Source organism: Solanum stenotomum, chromosome 10 (genome assembly GCF_019186545.1).
Source record: "Solanum stenotomum isolate F172 chromosome 10, ASM1918654v1, whole genome shotgun sequence".
NCBI classification, from domain to species: domain Eukaryota; kingdom Viridiplantae; phylum Streptophyta; class Magnoliopsida; order Solanales; family Solanaceae; genus Solanum; species Solanum stenotomum.
The window spans coordinates 6669178-6694717 of NC_064291.1; the positions used below are offsets into that span (position 1 = coordinate 6669178).

The 25540-nt window shown below is 36.2% G+C and overlaps 1 protein-coding gene across 1 annotated transcript in view; it reads right to left on the bottom strand.

Annotated features, from left to right (window-relative positions):
• LOC125841779 (2-isopropylmalate synthase A-like) overlaps positions 1 to 24500 on the bottom strand; it is a 123146-nt gene extending 98646 nt beyond the window's left edge. The window contains exons 1-7 of the mRNA XM_049520947.1: positions 24417 to 24500; positions 24125 to 24205; positions 23935 to 24031; positions 23705 to 23736; positions 23504 to 23604; positions 23268 to 23301; positions 23104 to 23178 (exon numbers count right to left, since the gene is read on the bottom strand). Coding sequence (XP_049376904.1) covers positions 23104 to 23178; positions 23268 to 23301; positions 23504 to 23604; positions 23705 to 23736; positions 23935 to 24031; positions 24125 to 24205; positions 24417 to 24500 — 504 coding nt within the window. The remainder of the gene's footprint in view (positions 1 to 23103; positions 23179 to 23267; positions 23302 to 23503; positions 23605 to 23704; positions 23737 to 23934; positions 24032 to 24124; positions 24206 to 24416) is intronic.
• Positions 24501 to 25540: the final 1040 nt, after the last annotated feature.

Sequence of the window (25540 nt, forward strand, 5' to 3'; positions counted from 1 at the left end):
CGCTGTGATTGACACCCAAACTAACCCTCCCGTGCGAGAACCACTACTACAACCCAACTAAGCAACTTAAAGAAATTAAAGCATTTAAAGATACGAAAACAAGTTTAAATGACGAATTACTATAGAGTTCCTATAAACACCGAAGGTTTAAATAAACAACCAAACATAACTATTGTGGAAATTCAACCCCAAGAACCTGATAGTCATTGTACCAAAACTTTACTAGTCAGCAAGTCTAAGAAAAAGTGGGTACAACCCCTAAACTAAACATACGAATAAGTCTAACTATTTTGTCTGAGTCCGAAAAGAATGGACTAAACAAATAGAGGATTTATGACAACCTAAAAGAACTGGCTCACCCTCAAATCTGGTCTCGGTCAATGATCCCCTAACAGAGGTCTACTAGTAGCCGCCTGAAGATACCCTGTACTCAACAAAGAACGAGCAAGTGTAGTATCAGTATACAAACCACACTGTACTGGTAGCATCATGCGGCTACTCCAGTAAGCGAAATACAAGCAAGTAATTACAACACAGTAAACATACATATACCGAATGCATAATTTAATTATAATTTAAAAGCAACATACCATTTACAAATATCAATGATAGGTAGATACGAATGTATTAATCACAAGTGGTCCTCTTATGGAATCCACACCCAAACTGTTAATGTGTCGGAATGTGACACCCAATCCAATATACATGTGTCGGAACGTGACATCTGGTCCAATATGTGTGTCCAAATGTGACACCCGATCCAGTCAGCACAACCACAGTCACAATCACAGCCATAATGAATAGTGCTCATGGTCATACAATCAAGTAATTGGTTCATGACATGTAATGGTTCACACATAATCATTTCATTAGATTCGATTCACATTTCCCTATTCACAAACATGCGTGCATACAATGAAGCAATTAACCTGCATATAACACATAAATAGGAAATCGAACCATCACCTACCTCGAAACCAAGTTTGATTACTCCTAAGATACTTGAGCCCTCCCTTTTCGAAATCTTTCAGCTTGTCTTGGTCTAAAACAAGTAATTAACGCAAGGATCAATAAACAAGGCCTAATTTACCCGAATAATAATCAAACTATCAATCCAAGACCGAACCCAAGATCCTAATACTCAACTAGGGCTTTTCCCACCATTAACTTAGCGAAAACCCTACTCCAACAATAGTTACCCAAGATTGTAAGTTCTAAGAATCGAAATATGGATTAGGGAAGTAATAATCCTACCTTTAGCGCTAGAAACCGTGGGACTCTGTTAAGAAACTACCCAGGTCATCTCTTAGCTATCAAGAATGAAGTTTTGTAGAAAATAACGAAATTGGGGTTTTTCCTCGACTTAAGTCGCAACTGGCCCGCCACGGTAGGCCCTATCCCGCTACAACATTCCCGCTCTAACGGGATTAATCCCGCTCCGGTGGCTTGCACAGAGACAGAACCTCGAAATTTGAGTTCCAAGCTCCCATTTCGTACTACACCTTCAACCCTTGACATTCTAAAACTACCCTTTCACGCCAAGATCAGTTTCGGGAGTTCTACTCGTCCGAATTCGATTCCATAAAGTTGTGCAGGCTCCTTAACGTCTTGGATATCCACTCATATGATCAAATTTATAATTACATCCCCATTCATTACCAGATTTCCCTAGACCTCACCTGACTCAGATTTCATCCAAGTCTGGCCTAGTCTAGAAATTTTCAAATCGCTACTCAAAAGTTTTCTGGCCCAAATTATTTCCCCATTGGCTTTTCCATAATGACGGGAACATGTCGTTACAAAGTGTGGTTTATATTCATTGTGATTGTGATGTGTGATTGTTGGTTGGCTTGGATACCATGTCTGGCACATACTAATGGTTGGCTCGGGTACCACGCCTGGTACATAATAACGGTTGGCTTTGGTACCATGTATGGTACATGATATATCTTTATTGGCTCATGTACTACGCTTGATACATATTCAGTTGGCTCAAATCCCATGCTTGATATGAGATATCTATATGGTTGGCTCGGGAATATATCACGTTTGTACATATTACAAACGAGTGGCTTAGGTATCACGGTAGTACAAATTACTAACGGGTGGCTTGGGCACCACACCTTTTATATTGATTGTTTGTGTGTGAGTGTCGTGAGTGAACTGGATTGTCTTGTTGTGAAACACTTGATCATGTTTGTTACATATGTTATCTGTTTTACAAAGTTGTAGTTACTTGTTCATATTTTGTATAACTAGTGAGTTGGCCGATGATCCTACCAGTTCACTGTGGATTTTGTGTATTGATACTGCACTTGCTCTTTCTTTGTTGAGTATAGAACATATTCCAGTGGCTCCTTTGCGACCTCAGTTGTGACTCTAGCGTTTTCTAAATTCAAGGGTGAGTTGCTTCTTTCGGGCTGCTATGGATTCCTCTGTTTTCTCTGGTCCCTTTTTTGAACTTTGACTATTTTTGTTTTGGGGTTGCATCCTCGTATTCTAAATTAAGAATGCATGTTTTGGTACACGACTTTCAGCTTTTAGGGGGTTACTTCTGCGAAAGTTTGGTGATAATGACTTTTATTTATGAAACTTTTTTGAAGGTTTTGAAAATTATACACATTGTAACATATTATAACCTTTACTTGTGACTCTTACATGATATTAGTTTTATAAAGTATAAAAAAATAATCAAATCGAAGCAACATATTCAGTGTAATCTTGTAAGTGGAGTTTTGGGAGGATAGAGTATATACATATCTTATCCTTATCTCGTAAAGATAGAGAAGTTATTTCCGATATATCATCAACTTAAGTAAAGCATTTCAAAGCAACTTGAAAAAGAGACTATAGAAATAAAAACAGTAACAACAAATAAAGCGAAATGAAGAGCAGTACACAAGAGAGAGCACTAATGACAATGCAATAATTGAAGTGTACTGGAATCAATAAAAAATTGAAACCAATATTGATACGATTTTGAAAATTGTAATTTTGATATATGAAATCGAATAACTGAAAAAATGAAAAAATTATATGAGATAATTTTTTATAAAATAATCGATTGAACTGAACCATTAACATTTTCAAGAGCATAAGGAACATGCCAATCGAACAAACCAAGAAAAATTCAACCATACCTGAGTTTTCCCAATCTAATACCATCATGTTCACTAGCACGAATTAACCCAACATCTTTAGGAGATATAAACTAGTATGTACCTTTGTTCTTTAATACGCCATCCTAAATTAAGTACATAAAATAACAAAAAAGAAGAATGAATTTTATTTAGTCGAGAACATAATGATATTTAAAAGGTAGAAATTTTGCAGTAATATCTAGTAGATTAACAGAATGACCATCTTAAATAACGACAAAACATTGTGTTCAACGATAACAATATCAATTAAAAACACAGAATTCAGTTGTTTGGCTGATAAATAGTTATGCATAAAATGTAAAATAAAAATTAGTATTATAGAGATTTTTATAGAGAAATTAGTAATATTTAGTTATCCATATATTATATACCTTTATGTTCTATACTTAATAAAATTGAGATGAAGATAAATTTGAGGAAAAGATAAAAGGTAATTTTCTCTTTTATTATTTAAAACTCCCTGCATGTATAGATTTTTTTGCTTAAAAATTATAATATTAGTACTACAATTAAACGTTTCTTTTTTATAAGTGTTTGTCTTGATATTTTTTAGTTTCTATAGCAAATATACTATGAAAGAGAACATAAAAAAAAAAAAAAGGCATCATTAGTTATTACTAGGGGTGTCAAAAATGAGCTCAACTATAGGTAACCCGTCCAGAATTTTAAGGGTTGAGCTCAAGATTCAATCTCAAGTTCTCAACCCATTTAAGTCTTATCTCATTTTAAGAGAATCCTCAATTGAGCCTAATTTAACCTTCAATTTCAACCCATTTTAACACTCTTTATTTGCATTGATATAATGTATTTCCTATATTGAATGTATGAATTACTATCTACTTTTTTTTTTTAATCTTTTAGGATTTATCTATCCGTTTGTAATTTCTTTTTTAAAAAATTTCTTGAGTTGAAATTCAAATTGTGGTTATAAAAGTTAAATAATAATATGTTTAAATTATTGAGATCAAGTATGTCAAATTGGGCAGGTCATGACCCAACCCGATTTTTAGCCCATTTGAGTCCAACTCATTTTAGTCCAAAGTAAACTTGGGCGGGTTAAGATCCAACACAATTTCTATTTCAACTCATTCTAATATATCCAATTTCAACCCAACACAACCCAACCCAGCCAACCGCCCATTTGACACCCTAATTATTACCCTGAAATGTTAGTATAGAACTTTATTGTTATATGTTATATTTTACTATATTAGATAAGTGACTTCTTAAAGTTGTTGCATCTTTGATACTTCGATTAGGACTTGTTCCTATGGAATACTTATACTATTTGAAACTTATGGGTAAAAACTTTTTGTTAATATGAGGTGGGGTGTGTGATACACTGTAACACAAATCAGAAAATCAGCCAACACAAAATTCTCCGAATGTTGATCAAAGTCAATTCAAAGATTAAAATTTCACAAATTTTCAACTTAGGTTCTCAAATCCTCAAAGAGACTCTGAATCTAAAATCGACAATTCTCTTACCAAAATTTCACATTTCGGGACTGATGAAATCAATAAAATTTCATTCCGACACTAGAAACTTCAAAAGACACCGAAAATCACTTTTTAACAACTTTGCCTTTCAAACTTAGATCTTACGGAAACCCACTACGTAACTTTTTACTCAAAGTTATAAACCAACTTTCACAACTTAATCAGAAATAACTCGGGGTCAATATCGAGTGGGAAAAAATAGTAAACTATCAAAAATGACCCGGGTCATTACTATAACACCCCCAAAATTTTTTGAGCTAAGAATCGAAGCATCCTTCGTAGTGAATAAGTTTTTACCAGGGAATTTAATTTTTTCCTAAGTGTTAAGGTCACTAGTTGTAGCACCTTGAGTTCCAAAAATAACTAAATTGGAAATAGCAAAATCTGAAATTTAGCAAGTTATGTTTAAGTTATGAGTTTTGGGTCAACTTAAAACGACCATAATCCTTAGTACATGATGACTTAGGTGAGCTACAAGATAGCTAATGAAATATCTTCGAGTTCTCTTTCCAACGCCACCGAGTTCGATAAATTTTGAGTTCTGAGTAAAAAGTTATGACTGATTTACTAACGACGCACAAACCTGGTAGCAGCTCCGCGTTACGGAGTCAATACGGATCTCACTGCCTGATGAAAAATTATTCCGACTCCCGGCTCATTTATTTATTTCTTAAAGGGTATTTTGGTCCTAAAAACCCTTAGGAAGTCATCTAAATTGCCCTAAACGTGTAGAAAAATCAAATTTCATAAATCAAACCCTCTCATCCACTCCAAAACTTCTACGCTTAAGGAATTCAAGAAAAGCTAAGGCTAGGGTACTTCTTCCAAGATTTCCCTTTAAGTTCTTCAAGAAGATGGTTCTTTCAGGTATGTAAACTATCATAGTGTTGGGTTTGTTCGCCCTCACACCAATCATATTTAATTATATCCGTGAATTCATTTTTGAGATTGAATTATTAAGTTCTTGAGAAGTTCTTGAGTTTTAGCCATTATTGAATAATTGAGTTCTTGAGGTGTGAGTTTGGCAACCAAGTTGAGTTTCTTGATAGATTTTATATGGGCTTCATTGAAATCGTTCTGGGTTTGTTAATTTTTGTAAACTTGGTCGATAAAACTACTTCGGGTGCGAGTTGAGTCGAGTTTGGGGGAGGCAGAAAAGATCGGGTAAATAATTGCACCTAGGTCTGCGTCACGGAGGCGCTTAAATTTTCAGCATCCAGTCGGTCACCCACTCTCCAAGTCGCGGAGAGGATATGGAGTCCTCTGCCTCAAAAATATTTTAGCAACCAAAAATTTAATTTCATCTCCGCGTCGTGCCAGTGTTCTTTAAGTTGGGTCTTCACCCGTTCTTGTGATGAAATAGCTTAACCCTCCTAAATCATTGATAGGTCCTACATTCCAAAGCATAACCCTTGAATCCATAATTCAAATTCAAGGTAGAGTTAAAAGTTAGGTCTTGAGAGTTCTTTCGAACATTTTGAGAAAGTCCCTTTGAGTCTTTTTAGGAGTCTTCTTCAATTTTTAGTAACTAGTTTCAAGACTTGAGCAAGTGACTATGAGGATGAGGAAAATGTATTCATGAGTCTACTTTGTCAACAGGAGATCCTTCATATCATGAACCATAACTCTTGAATTTATAATTCACATTCAAGAGAGAGTTAAAAGTAGAGTTCAAGAAAGTCTTTAAGTTCAATTGTGAATCCTTTGAAATAAACTATCGATTTGAACTAAGTTTTGAGTAAGTAAGTATGAGAATGAGAAGATTCGTATACAGGAGTTCCTTATTGATATTTTGACCCTTGAGTCGAGTTGTTCATGCCCATAACTTCCGCATGAACTCCATCAGTTGAGTACCTTTGAGATGAGTAGTATCTTCAAGTTCTAAGTCTTGAGTATTGAGTTCCTAATCCCCTTTGATATTATATTTCTAATCATGGGACTAATACATGTTACCCATAAAGTCCTTAAGTTGAATTGTTCATGCCCATAATTCCGCATAAACCCTATAAGTCGAACAATATTGAGATGAGAAATATCTTTAAGTCCTTGAGTTGAGTAGTTCATGCTCATAATTCCGCATCAACCCTCTAAGTTGAGCATTCTTGAAATAAGTTGTATCAGTGAAGTTCTTGAGTCCTATCTATGGTTATTGAAAATCTTCCATTGAGTCGTTCACGTCCATAATTCGATATGAACCATATTTTAAAAAGTCTTTTACAAACATTTTAAGTATTATTGTGTTCTTCAGGTTAGAGAAACTCCCACAGAGTTGTATTGCATTTTTATATACACACAAAGTATTATTCTGTTCTTCAATACATTTAGTTGCTATCTACAATTTTTCAACTTTCCATATATATTGCATCTTTTACTATTGTTTTATCCTTGAGTATCCTGAGTTGCATATTTCGAGTTGAGTATCTTGAGTTTATTTGTGCTTAATTGTGTCGAGTACGTTATTGTTGAGTTTCACTAAGTTGAGAACCTTATTTATGAGTTGAGTATCTTATCCGTAAGTACTTCTGAGTTGAGTAAGTTTGAGTAGTTTTGAGTATCCTTGAGTATTCCTTGAGTTGAGTAAGTTTAAAAAAAGGTAAGTATGTTTCCTTTTTATCAAGTTCAAGCTTATGTTATGCTCTAGTATTCCCCTTACATGCTTTAGAATTCCCCTTACATTCAACGTACTGAGCCATTTGGCCTGCATCTTTTCATGATGCAGATCTAGGTATTCAAGATCATCAACAGGAGCTTTGTTGATACCACATGGAGTTTGAGTTAGCTATGGTGAGCCTCTTTGTTTCCGGAGGGTTCCACTTTTACTTTCAGTTATATCACTTGTTAGGATGTCGTGGGTCTTGTCCCGACTTCCATATTTGTCATTTAGAGGCTTTATATATAGACAGTAGAGTTTCAGAAGTTTGTTCATTTATTTTGTTAAATGTCTGAAAGACTTAAAGTGCCTATTTTGGGGCGAGTTGAATATATTATATTATTTAGATTTTTGTTTTGAGTTAAAGCCTTTTATTTTAGTTTCATGAATTTTTATTCAATTTTTAAGCTTTTGCATACTTAAGTAGTCTTCCGCTTGTAGTCAGCCAGGATAAGGGTTCTCTTGGGGACCAACAATGGTTCTTGAGTGTCTGCCACGTCCAGGGTGTAGACTCGGGTCGTGACAAACTTGGTATCAGAGCCAGGTTCAAGTGTCCTTAAGTGTCTATAAAGTCGTATCAAGTAGGATCTTATTTTTGGTTGTGAGGGACCCACTTCTATAAATGAGGGACTACAATCATTTAGAAAAAGTTTCCATTCTTTCATATTCTTAATCGTGCAATAGAGCTATGTCATAGAGATTTATTCATACTTGTGCCTTTCTCAGATTCATTCGACTATCCATCATACTAGCGGTGGTTGAACAGAAAAGTCAGTCCCATATCAATGAGTTTCTCTTAACAAAAGACTTGAGGAAGTCATGAGACTCCAGAGGGCTTTGAGAGAAGCCCATGAGAGAGTTAAGTGTTGAGTTTCAGAGGAATGCACCCATAATTATATGATTGTGCGTTTGAGCTAAAAGCGAGTTGTACTCTCTTCTCTAAGCATTTTTCAGCGGAGACCTTTAAGGGGATGGTATGTTTAGAGCTTGGGTAATATTGTCACGCCCCGAGCTACCCCCAAGACGCGGACACGGGACCTAGGTCCACAAGTAATCCCAAGCTAACCCTGCTGGCCTGATCATGAGCATACTAAAGATAATAAACTGATGCGGAAGCTAATTCATAAATAAATCTGAAAAGATGGGGAATACCCATATACTGTAACTGAATATATGAAATCTGAGAGTTTAATACAAAAGAAATATCAAACTCAAGACACTAAGCTGAATCTAACTATGTTTGAAATAAGCCTCTAAACTGACTAGAAATGCTGGGACAGGCCCCAGCTAAGTCTAGCAAAACTGAAACTAAAGACTAAAATACTGAAAAGAAACTTATGACTATTGTCCCCGAAGAATGAGGACTCACCAATTGATTCTGTTGAACTGAAGATCGGGAATCAATCTAAGCGTGATCTGGATACTGAGAACCTGAACCTACATCACGAGAAGATGTAGCGCACGTATGCGTCAGTACTTGAAAGGTACTGAGCATGCAAGATAGAGTAAAGCTAAAAGAACATATAACTGAACAAAGCAATAAAGCAATGAAATAATCTAAACATGATATAGATACTGAATACTGAGCTAACTGAATGCAATGACCAATTTATAACATGCTGACTGAATACTGAATGAACTGTAAATGTGGTCAATGCAATAGAGTCTGACTGAACTGTGGGAGCTACTAATAACTGACATAAAACCACATGAGCTAAATGTGGAGTCCGATGTATACGCCCCATCGAGAGGACCCAATATACCCGGCCAAAGGTATAGAGGTATGACTGGTGTGATCACTAAACTGATGTTGCCCACATAGGGGACTTACACCTACGTGGCTCGTAGTTCTGGGACTATATGGGTACGCTGAAACCCTAGTCCAACTCGGTATTATGCTACTCCCAATAGATTAAGTGGTTAACACATTATGACTGAGTTTCTGTAAATACTGGATAGCTCGAAACTGAACATGCAAACTGAGAATGCAGCAATTAATTTGATAATGATGCATTCATAAACTGAGGCATGTATAACTGAATAACTGAAATATCTGACCTAGCATGTGTAATTCAAGAACTGAAGAAATACATAGCTAGGGTTCTGAAATTCATGCGATAAACTGAGCAATAGCATGATAATCTGATTTGGAACATTTAAATAACTAATTCATGAAGATCTGTTGAAATTCTAGAAAACCTAGGTTTGTTCATAATCATGGAATCAAGAATTTAACTGAATTCTAGGGACCTAATGGGCGAAAGGAACCCAATAGTGAAATCCCACATACTAGTGACGAATTCCACGGAGAAATCTTTCGATTTCGGGGCTGGAACTGAAGAAACCTCGCTGCGTTCTTGAACTAGGGTTCTTGACCTTTTTCTCCTCTCTTGCTTCTAATTCTTCTAAGTTTGATTAATGATTTGACTTAGGTAAGTTCTAGTTATGTTTCTAGGCTTAAACTAATTAAAACCTCATGATTTAGGGTCTAAATGACGTATCTTAGGGGTTAAACGAAATAGGAAAATACCAAAGGACCCCTGAATTAACTGCTGTCGGAGTGACCTACGGGCCGTAGGTCAATCTACGGTCCGTAGATTGCGTCCGTAAGTCAAGCCTGCTCGACAAGCCTTCACTAAAATGAGCATAACTTTTTACTCGGAGGTCAAAATTTAGCAAACTCAATGGCGTTGGAAAGATAATTCAATTATATATCTAACCATAGGTCATGGGACACATAATTCATTTTTTACTAAGAGTTATGACCATCTGAAGTTGACCCATCAGAATTTTCAGCTAACTGGCTGTTGACCTTCGATCTACGGTCAGACCTACGGACCGTGGATCGAATGACGGTCCGTGATGGTCAACCGTAGTTCGGGACTGAAGCTAGGCTTTTGGGGCATCGATCCACGGACACGAACTATGGTCCGTGACCTGATTTACGGACCGTAAGTCCGGCCGTGGGTCAACACTTAGCCAAATTTTCTGACTGAGTTCTGGGGAAGTTTTCTGTCACGAACCACAGACCTGCAGGACGGACCGTGAGTCCATCTACGGTCCATGGATGGTGTCCGTGAGTGCCACCTGTAACACCAGAAAATCTGAAATCTCTATTTTCGGATACGGGGTGTTACAAATATCTTCATCCAAAAAGCTAGGATGAGTTACGAGATCATGAGCAATAGTAGTGAAAGATCCCAGGGTTAGAGGAAAGTATGTAAAGGTTTAGTAACCTAAGTAAGGGAGGGTAGTGTGTTGGCAAGCTATGATACTATAGTCAAGTATCTAGTAAGTTAGTAATGAGGAGTTTTCCCTTATGGGTAGACTAAGAAGTGATGAGTTGCGAAGATTCCATCATAGGAGGTAGAGTGTGTTGTAGCTAGAAAGGAGTTTGTGATGAAGTGTCATTGTGTAGGTGTTGATCAAGTGTAAGTGCTGAATAGAAGAGCAGGAGTATACATGAGGTGATATATCTGAGCTAGACTTATGATTTGGAGGGAGATCCCATAATATTCAAAGTGTTATAGAACTAATTAGGCAATGATGTATAGTGAATGAGTGAATAGTACTCAAGTTGTGAAGGGAAGTGTGATAGTAAATTGTAAGTATGAAGACTAAGAGGTAAGGATTGACTATTTGTCATGAAATTTTAGTGGGGGAATGATTATTAACTTTGTATGTAGTAGTTGTAAGTTAGTATAGTAGGTGAGCAGTCATATTGATATTCCGATTTAGTAACAAACACTAAGCTTGAATTTCAAAATAAGTGTCATGATCAAAAGAAAGGCAACATGAGGGTGATGATGTTAGTCTTGAGATTTGATCTAAAAGACTTAACATAGAGTAGGTGAGGAATTGAGGTGATAAACTGCAATAAATATGAGTGGTGCAAGTGAGAGACCCTTACCTATAGATAAGGGTAGTGAAGTGTGGGTAAGTCACAAGAGTAACAAGAGCAACAAGAGGTCTACCAAGGTGGTATGTTACTAGATGAGGTTCCAATTAATTTATGATTTTCCATGTATGCCTAGATAGCATAATTGAGTTGTCAATGTGGAATAGGTCCATAGCTTTCAAGTATTAGCTTTAGACCAAAGGGGGAGATGATAGTATGAGAAATCAAGTCAAGGGTTGAGAATTTCTTAAGGAATTGGTTAGTAGGAGTACAGGGAGTTGTTTGAGTACTGAGCTTGAATGAGGTGTTGTTAAACATTGGGTGATTCTTTATATGAGCCCAATGTGGTGATAAAGAGTAGTAGTCTTGGAATGAGATTCCCTATAGAGAGGTATAAAACCCAAACCTATGGATTTTGGGTTAAGCTTAAATATAGTGAGAGTGTACCATTAGCCTTAGACCTTAGTAAGAGTAACTTCATTCCCTACCCAGTCCAGTCGTCATTCGAGGCCGAATGATCCCAAGGGGGAGATATGTAACACCCCATAATTTTTTTGAGTTAAGACTCGAACCATCCTTAGTATTGAGTAAGTTTTACCAAGGAATTTAAATTTTTCCTAAGTGTTAATGGAACTAGATGTAGCACCTTGAGTTCCAAAAAGAACTAAATTGGAAATAGAAAAATCTGAAATTTTGCAAGTTATGTTTAAGTTATGAGTTTTGGGTCAACTTCAAATGACCATAACTATTAGTACAGGATGCGTTAGGTAAGATATAGATATATAATGAAAGACCTTCGAGTCCTCTTTCCAACGCCACTGAGTTTTCTAAATTTCGACCTCTGAGTAAAAAGTTATGGCTGATTTACTAACGACACACAAACATGGCAGCAGCTCCGCGATGGCTCCGCGTAACGGAGCCAATACAGACCTCACTGCCTGGTGAAAAATTATTCCGACTCCCAGCTCATTTTGTTTATTTCTTAAAGGGTATTTTGGTCCTAAAACCCCTTAGAAAGTCATCTAATTTGCCCTAAACGTATAGAAAAATCAGTTTTCATAAATCAAACCCTTTCATCCACTCCAAAAATTCTACACTCAAGGAATACAAGAAAAGCTAAGACTAGGGTTATTCTTCCAAGATTTTCCTTCAAGTTCTTCAAGAAGATAGTTATTTCATGTATGTAAGCTTTCATAGTGTTGGGTTTGTTCACCATCACGCCAATCATGTTTAAATCTATCCTTGAATTCGTTTTTGAGATTGAATTATTAAGTTCTTGAGTTTTGGCCATTATTGAATGAATTTGAGTTCTTAAGGTGTGAGTTCTGCAAACGAGTTGAGTTCCTTGATAGATTTTATATGGGTTTCATTTAAATCATTCTGGGTTTGTTAATTTTTGTGAACTTGGTCGATAAAACTACTTTGGGTGCGAGTTGAGTCGAGTTTGGAAAAGGCAGAAAAGATCGGGCAAATAATTGGACCTAGGTCTGCATCGCGGAGGCGCTTAAGTTTTCAGCATCCAGTCGGTCACCCCCTCTCCACGTCGCGGAAAGGATAGGGAGTCCTCTGCCTCAAAAATATTTTAGCAACCAAAAATTTAATTCCATCTCCGTATCGTGCAAGTGTTCTTTAAGTTGGGTCTTCACCCGTTCTTGTGATCAACTATATTAACCCTCCTAAATCATTGAGAGGTCCTACATTCCAAAGCATAACCCTTGAATCCATAATTCAAATTCAACGTAGAGTTAACAGTTAGGTGTTGAGAGTTCTTTCGAACATTTTGAGAAAGTCCATTTGAGTCTTTTTAGAAGTCTTCTTCAACTTCTAGTAACTTGTTTCAAGACTTGAGCAAGTGAGTATGAGGATGAGGAGAATGTATTCATGCGTCTACTTTGTCATCATGAGATCCTTCAAACCATGAATCATAACTCTTGAATTCATAATTCACATTCAAGAGAGAGTTAAGAGTAGAGTTCAAGAAAGTCTTTGAGTTCAATTGTAAATCCTTTGAGATCAACTATCGATTTGAGCTACGTTTTGAGTAAGTAAGTATGAGAATGAGAAGAGTCGTATACATGAGTTCCTTATTTATATTTTGACCTTTGAGTTGAGTCGTTCATTTCCATAACTTCCGCATGAACTCCATCAGTTGAGTACCTTTGAGATGAGTAGTATCTTCAAGTTCTAACTCTTGAGTATTGAGTTACTAATCCCCTTTGAGATTATATTTCTAATCAGGGGACTATTACTTGTTACCCATGAAGTCCTTGAGTTGAACCGTTCATGCCTATAATTTCGCATGAACCCTATAAGTCGAACAATCTTCAAATGAGAAGTATCTTTGAGTCCTTGAGTTGAGTAGTTCATGCTCATAATTCCGCATGTACCCTCTGAGTTGAGTATTCTTGAAATGAGTTGTATCAGTGAAGTTCTTGAGTCCTATCTATGGTTGTTGAAAACCTTGCATTGAGTTGTTCATGTCCATAATTCGGCATGAACTATATTCTAAGAAGTCTTTTACAAATATTTTAACTTTGTTTTAAGACTTAAGCTTTGAGTTGAGTAAAGAGTAGGAGTAAAGTTCATTTCTTCAAAGATTATATGGGAACTAAGTATATCCAAGAGTTAAAGTATTTTCACATTTGAGCAAGAAAGGAAACATCAATTTCCAAGAGAGCCTTTGAGCTAGTTTTTGAGTAATTATCTCAAACCACAGAAAAAGTTATGTTTTTAAACATATGAGTTGAGTATATTTTAGGAGTAGCATTGAGCACCGATATGGGGACGCGAATTCAAATAACTCAAGTCTCCATAAACCATGTAGTCTTCATGGATAGAAAGGATTATACTTTTTAGATGACTCCTTAGTGCTTTTTAGCATAAACTAGTGGATCCACTTAGTTAAGGTGTTCTCTATGACGGCAAATTATAGGACAGTTCTGGCAACGTGGGCAAGATATTGTATCATCACTTAGGCTCATAGTGGTGGTTATCGGTTAGAAAAACTCCCACAGAGTTATATTGTATTTTTATATACACACTGAGTATTATTGTATTTTTCAATACATTGAGTTGCTATCTACCGTTTTATAACTTTCCATATGTATTGCATCTTTTACTATTGCTTTATCCTCAGTTGCATAATTCGAGTTGAGTATCTTGAGTTGATTTGTGCTTCATTGTGTCGAGTACCTTATTGTTGAGTTTCACAGAGTTGAGAATCTTATTTCTGAGTTGAGTATCTTATCCTTGAGTACTTCTGAGTTGAGTAAGTTTGAGTAGTTTTGTGTATCATTGAGTATTCCTTGAGTTAAGTAAGTTTGAAAAGAGGTAAGTATCTTTTCTTTTTATCATGTTCAAGCTTATATTATGCTTTAGAATTCCCCTTACATGCTCGTACATTCCACGTACCGAGCCATTTGGCCTGCATTTTTTCATGATGCAGATCCAGGTATTTAGGATCATTAACAGGAGCTTTGTTGATGCCACGTGGAGTTCGAGTTAGCTATGGTGAACCTCCTTGCTTCCGGAGGGTTCCACTTTTACTTTCAGTTATATCATTTGTTAGGAGGTCGTGGGTCTTGTCCCAACTTCCATCTTTGTCATTTAGAGGCTTCATAGATAGACAATAGAGTTTCAAAAGTCTGTTCATTTATTTTGTTAAATGTCTTAAAGACTTAAGTTGCCTATTTTGGGGCGAGTTGAATATAATATATTATTTAGAGTTTTGTTTTGAGTTAAACCTTTGTATTTAAGTTTCAGGAATTTTTATTCAGGTTTTAAGCTTTTGCATGCTTAAGTTAGTCTTCTGCTTGTAGTCAGCCAGGATAAGGGTTCGCATGGGGACCAACAATGGTTCTTGAGTGCCAGCCACGTCCAGGGTGTAGACTCGGGTCGTGACAATTACATTCACTTGGGACCAACCATGATTTTTGAATGTCGAACATGTCCAGGTGTGTAGGCTTAGAGCGTGTGTTAGCAACAAATTTTCTTAAGCGCTGAAAATTAACTGCAAGCAAAATAAATAAAAGAAAATGTGATTTTTATTGATGAATCTTGTGAGTTCAATTTTGTTGTTCTATTGATTCTTCTCTCCAAAGCTTCTCTGTGATTCGAGGGCCTTCAGTAGTGTATTTCTCAAATGTAGGATGATGTAGACCTCCTTGAGATGTATTTGATCTTCGGGAACGTTGGGAAGAACTTCGTTGTTGTAAGTCGATCTCCGGGAAGAACTCAGTTGACCATTCCTTCGAAAAGCTATATAGATGGTGTTGTAGCTTTCTCCAATTGCAGAATGCTTGTTGAAGAGTTTTTCTTCCCTCTTAGAATATCATGTCCATCCCCTATTTATAGTTGTAAGGGGTGGACAAGGTTGCTTATGATTGGCCAAATGATGTCATTTTGACTCTTGGCAGATTGTAATTGGTTCTTGCATTTGACTAGGACTACCACCTCATTTGGACACACGGCGTCACCTCGTTGGTCTTAGATGCCTAGTCACTATGACACGTGGCATGGGTTTGAGCTTCAAGGTAAAATGGACCTTGGACTTGAATTTAATAAAAATGGACTGATTTATTTGTAAAGCCCAAATTAATCATTCAACCCAAATAAACATGGATTTAATCCAAATTTCATATGAATTAAATCCAATAAAATTTGTGTGTCTACAGTTGCCTCCTACTTCAAGCCTTGTTGAAGTGTAGGGTTTGCCGACACTTGATTGCGAGACTTGAAGTATTACAAATCCAAAAATATCACTCTCAAGGCATTTGCTTGACTTCCTTTCTTGTGATGAAATAAGTTGCATGGTACGGTCATGTGCAATCCCATTTTGATGTGCTCCTAAGGACTTTTGTTATTTCAATCCACTCGAGGAACGATATGAAGGATTCTCGAGAGAGAGATAAGCAAATCAATGTGACAAAGTTGTATGAATTTTAAATTCAAAAAACTTTCACCATAGACTTGAATACGAATTTGGACACCAATACTTAGACAGTCACACAATAAGTCCCCAAAGTTGAATTTCAAATAAAAGATCATAACTTGATTTGCTTCTTTTTTGCAAACCTTCAACTTGGAAACAATTGGTAATTTAATAATCACACTAAGTTTTCTTTCTTGTGCTTGATTTTGTAAGAATCATTCTTGAAATCTCAAGACTTATTGCTTTCCTTTTGAGTACTAGCAACTTCCATTTAGATGGGTAAGAATTGATATGATTTGCTTCTTCCAATTTTACCAAAGCTTTCCTTGTATAAGAAATAAATATTGTTCAAAGGAACTTCTATATGATTGATCAAAGAATCATTGGAAAAAAATAATTATCCTAACCAAATCAAGGTGTAACTCCAAATTTGGTGTGTTCTTTTCTCAATTTCATGTAGTCCTGCCAAAATGTTCTTTTCATGGTGTAAAAGAATTCAAATGATTAACAACTTGATTCTGGAAAAACTAGACTTATAGTACTACGACATTTCCAAAAATCAACATCAAAAACCTTTTGTATTGACGGAAATTGATTCTTTGAAGATAGTCTCCAAATCTAGAAGTTCTCCTCACAGTTATGCGCAATCTCGCCAAACGTCCCGTTCTCGGTGTAAGAGCATTCAAAGGATGAGCGACTTGATTCTAGAGAAACTAGACTTGTAGTACTACGACATATCCAAACATCAACATCAAAAACCTTTCGTATTGACGGAAATTGATTTTTGAAGTTGGTCATCAAATCTGGAAGTTTTCCTCACAGTTATGCGCAATCTCGCCAAAATGTCCTTTTCTTGGTGTAAGAGCATTCAAACGACAATCGGTTTCATTCTGGAGAAACTAGACTTTTAGTACTACGACAGATCCAAAAATCAACATGAAAAACCTCTCACATTGATGGGCATTGATTTTTGAAATCAGTCTCCAAATATGGAAGTTCTCCTCACAGTTATGCGCAATCTCGCTAAAATGCCCTTTCCTTGGTGTAGGAGCATTCAAACGATGATCAGCTTGCTTCTGGAGAAACAAGATCTTTATTACTACAACATATCCAAAAATCAACATAAAAACCTTTCGTGTTGACATGAATTGATTTTTGAAGTTTGTTTCCAAATCTGGAAGTTCTTCTCACGGTTATGTGCAATCTCGCCAAAACGTCCTTTTCTTGGTGTGGGAGCTTTCAAATGACAATTGGATTGATCCTGGAGAAACTAGACTTTTAGTACTATGACATATCCAATAATAAACATCAAAACCATCTCACATTGACGAGGCCTCATAGTTATGCGCAATCTCGCTAAAACGCCCTTTTCTTGGTGTAGGAGCATTTCAAACGATGAAAGGCTTTATTCTGGAGAAACTAGACTTTTAGTACTATGTAATATCCAAAATTCAATGTCAAAAACCTTCCGTATTGACGGGAATTGTTTTTTGAAATTGGTTTACAAATTTTGTCGTTTACCTCACAGATTTGAGTCTTTTAGATTTTCTTGTTTCTCTTTTTTGCCGGTAATGGTTGTGGTTGCATATTTATTTATGCATTGACATGTTTCTTAAACATGGGATATTGACGTTCAAGATCCAATTTGGCTGCAATTGAAAGCTTTATGTTATTGGCAACACCATGTCGAACAAGATTGTTGTGGTGCTGCTCATGTTTATCATGCCATATTGAAGAGTCATGTACTTACTACGTAAATTATCGGAAGTAGATCAACCAAGAAAAATTAAAAACTTTGTGCAGTTGGCACCGATGGATCCAATATTTTTTTCTTTTCATGTTTCCAAAAGAGCCTAAACACCTAGAAGATGCACGAGTTTTTCACACGATCGACGTGGAACCATTCGTCTCATCCTTGCAGTATTGACAGAAAACTTACTCGAGGCATTCACTTTTCTTGAAGCCTTGGTAGAGACAACTTTCCATCTCCATCTTCATCCCCCTATTCGACTCCACAAGAGAAACATTTGAAGCGTTTTCATTTTATTTCTGATGGCGTGAGCATGGTGAAAAAACACTTGGTGTAGCCCCTCAAACAACAGCGAACTAGATTATGGATAATATTATGCTTCAAGCTTCAGTGTGTATTGACATCTTCCTTTCAGTTTGTAGAAAATCTTAGACCATTCTTATGACTTCTTCAGAAGCACATGGAGCTCTCATTCCTCACAACTTGCGATTCTGACTTTGCACACTTTTGCACGTATATTTATTTTCAAATGTAGGGGCAATGAAATTGCAAGACACTTGATCCAGCAGAAATATAACTCAATGTAGATCGATGTTGAACCATTTGATGTATCACTTCCTAAAGGAGCTTGGAGCGGTCAGACCCCCTCTTTGGCAACACTAGAGGTAGTCCTTCAAACTTCAACGAGTAAGTAGTTGGTGGCCATCATCGCTGCCTTGTGAAAAAAAAGTTGAGCGTAAACATTCCATTCTTGGCGAGCAAGCACGTGGTGCATCTTATTCCTGAGTCTTGGCAATAAAGAGGCTAAGAGTGACCGCATCCCATCTGGCTTGGAGAGTGATTACTCCTAGCGCCTACGTACCTTGGTGAAGAGGATCAAGTCATATCGTAGTTCAAGATGATGAGTTTATTTTTTTGGGCAGTACATAGTTTATACTCTTGCAGGCCAGGAGTAACATGCAGATTATGCTCATACCTTAAGGAGCGTTATAACTTGCAGTTTAGGCTCGTACATCGAAGAGCATTTCAACTTGCAATTTAGGCTCGTACGTCGAGGAGCATTTCAACTTGCAGTTTAGGCTCGTACATCGAGGTGCGTCTTTTAGTTTAGGCTCGTACATCGAGGAGCGTTTCAACTTGTAGTTTAGGCTCGTACATTGAGGAGCGTTTCAACTATCAAGGAGTTAACCTTTGTTGAAATTGAAGAATCCGTTGAATTCTTAGATTCACCAAAGTTAAAGGCAGAGTGAGAAAGTTAGATGCAATGTTGCCCTCAAGGATTGTACTTTTGAGTGTCATTTGAGACTTGCTCTTTCTTGCCATCTCCAAGGAGATGAAATATTTAGATCCATTCAAGGCACTTGTCTTGAACTCGAGTGATTGGATCAACATCACTAAAATCAACAAATGCGGAAATAGTAGAGTCCTTGCATAAAACATCATTGATTTTCTTGAAGGCCATTACAAAGTTGAACTTGTTGTTTTTTGATTTGTAGGAGGAAGTGATGAAGAGCAAAATTGGTCACTGAGCGTGCCAAATTTGTTCGCAACAAATTTTCTTAAGCGCTGAAAATTAACTGCAAGCAAAATACATAAAAGAAAATGTGATTTTTATTGATGAATCTTGTGAGTACAATTATGTTGTTCTCTTGATTCTTCTCTCCTAAACTTCTTCGTGATTCGAGGGCCTTCAGTAGAGTATTTCTCGAATGTAGGATGATGTAGACTTCCTTGAGATTATTTGATCTCTGGGAACATCGGGAAGCACTTCGTCGTTGCAAGTCGATCTCCGGGAAGAACTTCGTTGACCACTCCTTTAAAGAGCTATGTAGCTGGTGTTGTAGCTTTCTCCAATTGCAGAATGCTTGTTGAAGAATTTTTCTTCCCCCTTAGAATATCATGTTCATCTCCTATTTATAGTTGTAGGGGGTGGACAAGGTTGCTTATGATTGGCCAAAGGATGTCATTTTGACACTGGGTGGATTGTAATTGGTTCTTGCATTTGACTAGGACTACCACCTCATTTGGACACATGGTGTCACCTTGTTGGTATTAGATGCCTAGTCACTATGACACATGGCATGGGTTTGAGCTTCAAGATAAAATGGACCTTGAACTTGAATTTAATAAAAAAGGATTGATTTATTTGTAAAGCCCAAATTAATCGACGAGAGGGAGTTGCTCGGATGATAAGCACCCCTCACTTCCAACCCGAAGGTTGCGAGTTCGAGTCACCAAGGGAGCAAAAAGGGGTGGGAGCTCCTTGGGAGGGTAAAAAAAAAGCCCAAATAAATCATCCAACTCAAATAAACATGGATTTAATCCAAATTTCGTATGAATTAAATCTAATAAAATTTGTGTGTCTACAATGTGACACATACTTTATTCCATCATTTCTACAACATATATAACATCTCACTAATAAATTTTTATTCTCAAGTAATCCATAAGTGCCTCAGCGCCAGGCTACTGCCTTAATATAGATGTTTATAAAAAAAAGATGGTTCTTACTCAAGCCTCGTTAGGCTTCTATATAGGCACCTACCCTAACTGCAATTGTGGAAGCAACATGCAAATATCATATTTTTCTTTAACTCAATCAAGTAACAATTATGACTAATCTCAAGTGTCACATAGATCAATCAAAAGTATCAAGTTCATCAAAGTGCAATAATCAAGAACACTGGACATAAATCCATAGATTTATCACACACAATAACAATTGGAACTCATGGGAACCGCCCATATTTTACAAACTCACCGAATATGACTTCGACATCAATAACACTCACCGGCAATGACATCAGCATCAATAACACCATTGGCAATGACCTCGGTTCCAATAACACTCGCTGGCAATGACTTCAGTACCAATAACACTCTTGTCGACAATGACCTCGGCATCAATTACACTCGCCGATAATAACCCCAGCATCAATAACACTCGTCGGCAATAACCTCGACATCAATAAACATCACAAGTCTCATCACGGCTCTAAAATCAATGAAAGTAAGCAATTTCACACCATAAGGAAGAGACAATCACCTAAGCAAATCAAGTCCACAATAATGTCATCAAAACATTTCATCAATAATCACATCAGGGTTCATAACAAGACAAATTCACAAAGTATTATGATCAACACATTGCCTTTTCATTTAACCCTTTTTATTCATTAAGATTTATCAAGTGGAACAATGAACCCATTACCTCATTCTCATTACGATCGAACACACACAATGTAGGGAAATACACGATTTTACTAGATTTATAAGGTTTAGGAGATCACTTGCCTTAATTCAATCGACTAGTCAACCCAACACTTGAGTCTTACCCGTCTTACCCATCCGAACAACGTCCAAAACCATACAATCTAATTCAATCAAGTATCCATAATAAGATTTCGGAAATAACAATACCTAATTCAAACACTTTGAAAAAATGGGTCAACACAGTTGAAAAACCAAATTCTAAAATTGATATTTAAATCCAAAAACCTTTACTTGAAAACATTACCCAAGGCATTTGGAATTCATTGGTGAAAATCATTTCGAAAAAGGACTAAAAATGAGTCCATAATCACCATTTCACTAAATTCTAGGATTCTTGAAGAAAATCTCAATTAATCATTTCAAACCTTGATTTGAACACTTAAATTCATAAATAATAATGGGTAAATGAAGATTTAAGATTAGGAATCGTCACCTAAATAGTTCTTCTCAAACATCTTGTTCAAAGGCTACAACAAAGCTCCCAAAACTCAAAAATGGTGAAATGGGATTGAAACCTCAATTTTTGGAAGATATTTTGGCTAGGGGCCCTTCGCGAACACAGAACCATGTCTGCGAAAGCAGACGAACATCTCATAACAGAGCTCCGCGAACGCACCCCTACCTCTACGGCCACGGAGGTCAACACATTGACCTCCCGCGAACACGACCAAGTCTCCGCGAACGTGGGGTCCCAATACACTACCCTCCGCAAACGTGGTCACAAGCTCCACAAACGTGGCGGGTTGACATCGGCAACACAAATCATCAAATCAGCCAACACAAAATCCTCCGAATGTTGATCAAAGTCAATCCAAAGGCTAAAATTTCACAAATTTTCAACTTAGATTCTCAAATCCTCAAAAAGACTCCTAATTTGAAATCGATGACTCTCTTAGACCAAATTCCACATTTGGGGACTGATGAAATCGACAGAATTTCATTCCGATACTAGAAACTCCAAAAGTCACCAAAAATCACTTTCTAACAACTTTAGCCTTTCAAACTCAGAACTTATGAAAACCCACAACTTTTTACTCAAAGTTCCAATCCAACTTTCACAAATTAATCAGAAATAACTCAGGATCAACATCGGGAGGGGGGAAATAGTAAACTATCAAAAATGACCAATCGAATCATTACATTCACTTGGGACCAACAATGATTTTTGAATGTCGAACATGTCCAGAATGTAGGCTTGGAGCGTGACACATACTTTATTCCATCATTTCTATAACATATATACGTCTCACTAATCAAATATTATCCTCAAGTAATCCATAACCTGCCACAGCGCCAGGCTACAGCCTTAATATAGATGCTTATAAAAAGAGATGGTTCTTACTCAAGCCTCTTTAGGCTTCTATAAAGGCTTCTATCCTAACTGCAATGGTGGAAGCAACATGAATATATCATATTTTTCTTTAATTCAATCCTCTTAACGCAGAACATAAATTTTTTTATAAAAAATTATTAAAAACATAGCAAACCTAAGTCTAAACTTGCGGTTTAGAAAGTACAGGGAGTTCAATACTAAGAACTTAAAAGATTGAATCCACCTTAGAGTGTTCAAGAAAATTTAATACATCTATTACTGTAGCACAAAACCCTCGGCCCTTGGCATGTATCTCCAAGTTGTCAAGCAATTTGAGGTTGGATAGTTTCATTTAATATGAGTGTTCTTAAATCATCATCAGTTATATTCTGAAAAATTTGATGTAGAGAAAGATAAATAGGTATAAAACAAACATATAACAACAACAATATATATCGAGTGTGATTTCATAAACGAGATCTCTGGTATTTTTGTGGAGTAAAAAGGTTATTTTTGATAGATACTCAGCTCGTCAAAAAAGTAAAGAATTCAACGTATGAAAATAAGAATATCCAGTAATAAGAAAAAATTAAGTGTTGCACTATGAAAACATCAACAATTTAATTCACCTTTTTCCTCCCAGCCATTGACTTGAATCTCCAAAAGAGGTCCTCAAGTTGTTTTTCCTCAAAATTATATCCAAGCTATGACATAATAAAATGAGTGTTAATGCACATTCATATATAATAATATCATAATTTAATTTGTTGAAATATTAGGATATGTATTATACCTCAAGGATTTTGATTTTCAATGCATGACGTCCACTGCACATAATATCAACCATAGTATCAAATTCCTAATTGAACCGTACCAACAATAACATATTCAGTGCAATTCTGTAAATAAAGTATATGGAAGGTAGAGTGTATACACAGATCTTATCCCTACCTCGTAGAGACCTTCGACTTAAGTGAAGCATTTCAAAGCAACATGAAAAAAGAAGACTGATAATAAAATAATGTGTACCTGAGTTTTCCCAATCTAATACCGTGTTCACTAGCACGAATAAATCCAACATCTTCAGCAGATACAAATTCATATGTACCTTTGTTCTTTAATATTCCATCCTAAATTAAGTACATAGAATAACACACAAAAAAAAAATAAAAAAATATGAAACTTATTTAGTTGAGAACATAAAGCTATTTAATTAGAAGGAAGAATTGCAGTAATATTTTTAGTAGATTTTCTTATTTTAGCTAGAAGTTAAATTATGATTTATTTTTTTTATCAAATACCGCATGTTCTTATTTAATTCGTTATTTTTGTTGTGTCATCCATAATTTTAATTAAATACTCCCTCTGTCCCAATTTATACGACTTACTTTTCTTTTTAGTATATATAACAATATTATTATATGCATAATTAATTTTTAACAAGTATTATATATATATACATATCATGTTGCTTGTTGTGAATATATGTTTTGTATTAATCCCAGTATAGACACCACCTAGTACTTCCTCTCCACGACATTTTATGGCCATTACTATCTATATAAAATAGAAATAACAATAATATTAATTAGCTAGAGATAGATTAATATTTTCATAGATATAAATATATTAAAGATTATTCTCCCTCACCTCTTCTAGAGAAGCATTTCCGGCTCTTTCACCAATACCATTGATGGTTACATCTACTTGTCTTACCCCTACATAAATTCCCTGTATTTCATCGAGGTATGAGAGTCAAACTAACGATATGTATTTTTAGAAATAAAGTACTTCCTCCGTCCATTTTTAATTGTCATGTTGTGTTTTTCGAAAGTCAATTTGACAAATTTTCAAAATACATCGTAGAATTTGATTCTAAAAAAGAAAACCATGACAATTAAAATTGGACAAGGGGATTAGTTAGAAGCTAACAAATACATACAGCTAAGGTGTTGGCAGTAGCAAGTCCAAGATCATTGTGAAAATGTACTGCAAGGATAGGAAGTAATTGTGTTGTATCTTCCATTATGGTAGAGGAAGAGTATGATAGGAAGTAATGGATAACACAAATTTGGAAAATTTTGGACTGATAAATAGGAGAAGAGTATATTATGGACAACGCTTTGTGATATATGAATTCTTGATAAGTTGAGGTTGATATTTCAAAGGGATGGTAATTTATATAAGAACCAGTATCAGGAGGGGACTGTAAATCATTTTTTCTATATTAGCTGCACAATGCATTTCTATTAATGGTGAGATGCATGGTTTAATTAATGAGGAAAATCGAATCTACAATAATTATGTTGGAATTCCTCTTCATTTGTGATGCACGGAAGGTTTTTCAGTATCTACAAATTTGAGGATATGGAATTGAACTTGGCCAATCTAGAGGACATGTTAAGATTCAAATAGGTTATGTTTTCAGTGGAAAAATATTTTGGAGCTATGTAATTGAAGAACTGTTTTACTTTTGCACCTGATTCGTAGGAAACAGAACACAAAGACGCCTAGAAAAGTTCATCAACTGTGATTCGGTTAGCAAGCAGTCTTGTTGTTTGAAAGAAATCACAACACAAAGTAGGAGAGTTTGACTGCAAAAACAGTGTACTCATACCCCAGGAATAAGATATACTTTTAGTGCATTATCTAAATGCATTTTAATTTTTTATATGGCATATGAACCGATTCTTATATTTGAAAATTCCAGACTCTATTGGAAACCTTTCCCAAGTTGTTCTAATGTATCTGAACTATCAAGCCCCGAGCCTACACCTTGGGCGGGACTGGCACTCGAGAACCATTGTTGGCCCCAAGCGAACCCTTGGCCTGACTTACTTACTCAGCGGAAGACTGATCAAATATGAATCTGGAAATTAGAGAATACAAGAACTCAAGAAAGGAAGCCTGATCCCATCAGTGCTTCTGTCAATTTGAAGTTCCATTGTCTGGAGGCTTGTTTGAGTCCATACAAGGACTTGACAAGCTTGCAGCAGACCTTAGGTGTCTCCCCCTAAACCTTCAACCCCTTGGGTAGTTCCATAAAAACATCCTCCAATAAGTCAC